The 6,166-nt window shown below is 38.4% G+C and overlaps 3 protein-coding genes across 3 annotated transcripts in view; 2 read left to right on the forward strand and 1 right to left on the reverse strand.

The window, feature by feature from the left end:
• LOC101652105 (ankyrin repeat and SOCS box protein 3) overlaps positions 1–6,166 on the forward strand; it is a 141,220-nt gene that overhangs the window by 37,743 nt on the left and 97,311 nt on the right. The window lies entirely within an intron of this gene.
• On the forward strand, positions 1,509–1,921 carry LOC105979324 (eukaryotic translation initiation factor 1-like). Its single transcript, XM_045294206.1, has one exon. The coding sequence runs from the start codon at positions 1,628–1,630 to the stop codon at positions 1,919–1,921; it is 294 nt and encodes a 97-aa protein (XP_045150141.1). The 5' UTR covers positions 1,509–1,627.
• Positions 2,532–6,166, reverse strand: part of ERLEC1 (endoplasmic reticulum lectin 1) — a 16,867-nt gene continuing 13,232 nt past the window's right edge. The window contains exons 7-9 of the mRNA XM_045294205.1: positions 5,633–5,667; positions 2,805–3,028; positions 2,532–2,691 (exon numbers count right to left, since the gene is read on the reverse strand). Coding sequence (XP_045150140.1) covers positions 2,556–2,691; positions 2,805–3,028; positions 5,633–5,667 — 395 coding nt within the window. The 3' untranslated portion in view covers positions 2,532–2,555. The remainder of the gene's footprint in view (positions 2,692–2,804; positions 3,029–5,632; positions 5,668–6,166) is intronic.

Consider the following 6,166-nt stretch of genomic DNA (forward strand, 5'->3'; position numbering starts at 1 on the left):
GGAAAATTCATAACTAATTATTCAGATGTGACAGGATCCAATTGTTGTCCTAGGGGAGCTTGCAATTTAGGATGGAAGACACACAATAAGGGTTCAGAAAATAGCAGTCACAGGAGGAGAAGTGATTCAAATACATTGACCAAGAATTTAATCTCGAAGACTACACGAGAAAAAAACACCCATGATTAATACTTGAAACCGGAGTAGCTAATATTTTGTGATTTATGCGCATGCCATGTATGAGTGTTATGTCTAGGTGTAAGCATGTAGACTTGGGAAAGGTGTGGTGGTATGATACTTAAAATTAGGTAAAAAGACACTATTGACAACCCCTGTGGAAAGCATTAAGGCAGCAGTTCTCAACCTGTGGGTTGCTACCTCTTTGGAGGTCGAACGACCTTTTCACAGGGGTCGCCTGATTCATAACAGTAGCAAAATTACAGTTATGAAGTAGCAACGAAAAAAATTTTATGGTTGTGGGGTCACCACATGAGGAACTGTATTAAAGGGTCGTGGCATTAGGAAGGTTGAAAACCATTGCATTAAGGCAAAATATCCCCCCTCAAAAAGTTGGAAATGCCCTATGACCCATCAATCCTCCTACTTGGTTATGTCCTAGAGAAAGAGAAGCCATGATATGACGGTTCATTACAGCACTAGTCACAAAGCAAAAAGAGACAACCTACATGCCTATAGGTGAGAGAATGGAAAAACTAACTTTGGTACAGACACACAAGGGAATACTTTGCAACGTCAAAGAATATTGTATGAGACCATTGGTAATATTAAAATGATCTGCTGTGTAGCCCCTCACCCAATTAAAAAAAAGAAAAGGTCATGGATCAGCTCATTAGGGAGTCTGTTCACACTAAGGTGACAGGATTATGGATAGAATCAGGGAACCTCAGAATTGTTATGGGTAGAGAATAAGGAAAGAACTAGTACATGGTTGTATAACATTAAGAGTGTTATCAATGGCACTGAAATATACATTTAGAAGTTGTTGACTTGGTGAATGCTTTGTTGTATATATTTCCGACAAAACTGAAAAAAAAAAAAAAAAGACATGAGTGACAATGAGTACGGGGAAAAGATGTTCTAAAAATGACTGTACAACTTGATCTCAACTATTGAACTGTATGACACGTGGATGAAGTGCCAATAAAACTGTTCAAAGAAAAAATAAAAGCCGACTAGTACACAGGTGAATAAGAATCAGACAGAACAGTGATCTGAAAGCAGAACAAGCCAAGCTTCGAATGTTTGCTAAGCTCAAATAAGGTATATATTCAACGAATTTGGAGCCACAAGATTATTGCTGACATAATAACAGTTTAAGAAGAATGAAGATCTGATGACAAATAGTGACAAGCTAAGGAATAAATGCATTGTTAGATGATAAAAAGCGGATATAGCCTATGCTTTCTATAGGCTGAGCTGGGAAGGCCAGTTAACTAATCAAAAATGAAGCCTAATCGGCCCCAGTCACTGAGCTGCTGTGCCGCTGAGGACTCAGCAGCCTCCCCCTCGAGCCCCCTCGCTTCCCGACGCTCAGTCCCCCCTGCCCGCCTTCTCCAGCCGCCGCCTTCCGCAGGCCGTTTCCACCGAGGAAAAGGAATCGTATCGTATGTCCGCTATCCAGAACCTCCACTCTTTCAACCCCTTTGCTGATGCAGGTAAGGGTGATGACCTGCTGCCTGCGGGGACAGAGGATTATATCCATATAAGAATTCAACAGCGCAACGGCAGGAAGACCCTTACCACTGTCCAAGGGATCGCTGATGACTACGACAAAAAGAAACTAGTGAAGGCCTTTAAGAAGACATTTGCCTGCAATGGCACTGTGATTGAGCATCCAGAATATGGAGAGGTGATTCAGCTCCAGGGCGACCAGCGCAAGAACATAGGCCAGTTCCTGTAGAGATTGGACTGGCTCAGGACGACCAGCTGAAGGTTCATGGGTTTTAAGTGCTTGTGGCTCACGGAAGCTTAAGTGAGGATTTCCTTGCAATGAGTAGTAAAATTCCCTCTGTCCCTTGTCACAAGTTTAAAACCTCACAGCTTGTATGATGTAACCATTTGGGGTCCACATTTAACTTGGACTAGTGTAACTCCTTCATGCAATAAACTGAAAAGAGCCAAAAAAAAAAAATGAAGCCTAATCACAATGAAAAGGATATAAAACTTGAGATTATTATTAAAATTATACAGTGAATAAAGGGATGCTAACATATTTTCTCAAAGTGCCTGAATAAGGAAACAAAGAATGAGAATTTAGGAATTTGAATCAAGAAAATAAATGGTAGCTTACTCGGTTATTCACTGGGCTGCTAACCATAGGCCAGCAGTTTGAAACCACCGCCCCTCCGCAGGAGACGAGGCTTCCTGCTTCTGTTATGACTTATAGCTTGGAAATCCACAGGTGCAGCTCTACTCTGCCCTACAGGGTCGCTATGAGTCAGAATTGACTCGACAGCAGTGAGACACTAGAGAAATCATGAAAATATGGCAAACATTTGGAAAACAAAGCACTGAGAAAATATTATTAATAATTCTCATACCTCTTTATGTCTTCTAAAAGGCACCCTGAGTATCTCTTCCTGCTGCTCCAGCTGCCTCAGGGTGAGGGGCTTTAACGGTGACCCTGGTAGTGACTGGCAAAATATGTCATTCACAGGAGATGCTCTGAATCTATTCAATAAGAACAAAGTGTTAAACCTAAGCACATAACATTTTCAAGCATGTGCATAAAATTTTCAAGCATGTGTGCGTTTTATGTTTAAAATATTAAATCCACATCCTACCTATACTTAGGATGATTGCACAAGAGTGGTGTCAAAATGACAACTTCATATTCACAAGTTGTGACTTCAGCAACTGAAAGAATTTCATGCTTAGATTCAGGATGACATATATACATCACAGTACTCGATCTGGGCCGGTTCTGTTTCAAACTACAAGGTGTACCATTTCCCATTCCCACAGGATAGTAGGGTGTCATCTGACCTTCAATATTTTTAGTGGGAATCTTAAAAAAAAGAAGAGAGCACAAGACAGACTTTTCTTTAGAAGCAGAGGTGGGAGTGAAGATGGTGGAAATAGTAAGTTTATTATTCTGAAAGAAAACTGCATTTTAATTTATAAAATGGAAAAGTAACATTTCCTGTATTTTCTATAAGCACTCCAATACTTGTTATTCACAAATTTGTCATTTGAGCCAATGCTTATTTTCAGAGCTCATTTAGCTCACTAGTTCAATAGAGCAAAAACAAAAACTTCACAGGATTAAAATTAAGACACAAAGCAAATGTACATTTACATATAGGGCTAAAATATGAACTATTTTCAACAGTGCCAAAGAAAACTAAGATAAAATATAAAAACTTACTATACTAGATGGGTCAGAGCTTTCTTCACTAAAACCTGTTACTGTCTGTGTCAGTGTAGCTTCTAGAGGTTTGATATCTGATCTGTCCAATAGCGGGGCTACATAGTCACACAGGAATCTGCACTTCTGATTCACTGTGTCTTTTTCTTCTCTGTTATTATCCTTCTTAGCATACCAATCTTAAATAAATCTAGCCAAGGATATAGCCTCAGAAGGTAAGGATTAATAAGGAATGTCAGCTACATCTACCTACCGTATATACTCGTGTATAAGCCGAGCTTTTCCAGCACATTTTTAATGCAAGTTCTGTGGTAAAATTAGGTGCCTCGGCTGATATTCGGGTCAGCTTATACTTGAGTATATATGGTACTCAACACATGAACTTAGTGAGGGCAATTTTAAAAAGATAATGCTACTAGTCTCTCCATGAAAGCTCTTTGGAGGTAGGGAATCTCATCTTACATCACTTTGATACTCTGTAAGTGCTATGTCCAATGCAGGCAATAAATAAATGTTTCCAGGAAAAAAACATTTTGACATTTTCTTGAATGTTATTTTCAATTAGTGTCTAGTATAAAAAACCCCTGCATTCAAATCCAAGCGTTGACACTTCCTAGCTTTAGTTTTGACCAAATTTCAATTCTTGTCACCTGTAAGAGTAGAATAATAATACACACTTAAGGTTGTTGGGAGAATCAAGCATTACCTTTTGTTACATGCCTGGCACAGTGTCTGGCTTATAAACTGGGGCTCAATAAATGTTACTTTTCTTTCCTTACTCTTTTCATCCTCTTCCTTTATCATTTCACACTTTGAATTCCATCTTGCTATCCTCCAGAGTCACAGTAAATAAATATTTTATCTCAAAGGCAGTCTGTAAAATTAAAATCTTTTAAGATAGCAATGATATGTGTCTTTGTTTAGCTTATCAATTACCCCAAAGCCACCCTTTTTAGATAAAGGCAACCTTTCTAAGTGCTTTGCAAGGCTTTCAGCTACCTTCACGTTACTTCTAGTAAAACCATTGTTCTATTAAACCACTTAGAGAAGTATCCTCTCAGTAAGTTGGTAAAAACTTTGTGGAAATTGTTGTTAGTTGCCAACAAGTTAATTATGACCACTGGTGCCCCACGTGTATGGAGTAAAACTGATGATTATAGTAGATTGCCAGGTTTGTCTTCCGAGGCACTTCTGGGTGCATTAGAACCATCAACCTTTTCAGCTTCTAGTTCACTGCTTAACAGTTTGTGTTACCTAGGGAAATTCTTTGGAATACTAAAACATTCTCTAAACCCGTGTTTCCCAAAGTGGGTGAAACTTCCCCCTCTGGGGTCCACTGAAACGTTTAGGGTAGGGGAAGGCCTGTGACAGCATATTCCTATACTTCATCCAGGAATCGGGGATACAGGAGATGCTGAGTAATTTCCCCGCCCCTGAAAAGGGCCGAGTAGGCCAAGTACGTTGGGGAATGTCGACCTTAAAACTACACAGGCCTGTGCACATTGTGATAAGGCAACCTGAGGAATCATTCTATTTCACAATAGCTCTACAGTTAATTTGTCGGTAAACATTTATGAAGAGCCTACAGTTTGCCTGGGTTTCTGCTTTGCACTGTGGGTTAGAGATAAAGGACAGTCCCTGCTTTGAAGATGCTTGCAGTTTGGTACTTTGTTATTTATACACACAGCTCATCTGATTTATTCACAGGAGATGGGGACAGTTCAGCAGAAACATTTTAAAGGTCCTTACTATAACTGTTTTGAAATTTACATAGACAGAACCACTGATGGCAGGCAGAGATTGCTGTCACACTACTGAGCTTTTCCAGACACATCTTTTATAGATTAAAAAAAAAAAAAATCTAAAAGTAAATAGAAGGATTTCATTGTGAGTTTTCTCAGAAAAGCCTAAACCAGTAGTTCTCAACCAACCTTCCTCATGCCATGACCCTTTAATACAGTTCATGTTGTGGAGACCCCCCCAACCATAAAATTATTTTTGGTGCTACTTCATAACTGTAATTTTGCTACTGTCATGAACCGGGCCACCCCTGTGAAAGGGTCAGTAGACCCCCCCAAAAGGGTCGCAAACCACAGGTTGAGAACCGCTGGCCTAAAACATTACAAATTCTCTTTTGTTTTATCTTTCAAGGTGTTTGATAAAGAACATTTTGTCAATTAAGCTATATATTTGTACTTTTACTAGGAAGAAATGCTGAGTGAAAAATCAAAGTTTGTTACTTGCCTCTTTTGATTTTTCTTTTTCCTTTGCTTCTTGTTCTATGTAGGAATTTAAAAGAAGTTTAGAGAATGAGCAGCAACCATTAGATATCAATGATAATGTTTTCAATTAACTTCTTCACCTTAAACTCTTTCTACAGAACATCCCAAGCCCATAATTGTTACATTACTACTATCGAGCTAGCCTTTTTGAAATGTTTTTGTTTAGGGACAGTTATGTTTAATTTTCACATCTCCACCTACAATATACTCTACATGAGGTAATAAAGCCTGTTCAAACAGTTTTCTTTTCAAGTGCTTTCATCTCAGCCAAAATAAATTAGTTGACCAATTTGAATATAGATTTATAAAAATATTTTGCAATTTGTGGGCTAGAACTATATGTCCACTTATATATATAAAATCTTTGCTTAAGTCAAGCAAAAGACTTAGAAAACTAAATACAAAACTAACATGTATATCCTACAAGATACAAAAGTAAATCATTAAACAGAAAAAGGGAATGTTTATCAAAGCAGAAAATAATGAAAAACAAAGA

Source organism: Echinops telfairi, unplaced genomic scaffold, assembly GCF_000313985.2.
Source record: "Echinops telfairi isolate 266 unplaced genomic scaffold, ASM31398v2 ScPeMD7_2573;HRSCAF=3158, whole genome shotgun sequence".
Classification (NCBI taxonomy): domain Eukaryota; kingdom Metazoa; phylum Chordata; class Mammalia; order Afrosoricida; family Tenrecidae; genus Echinops; species Echinops telfairi.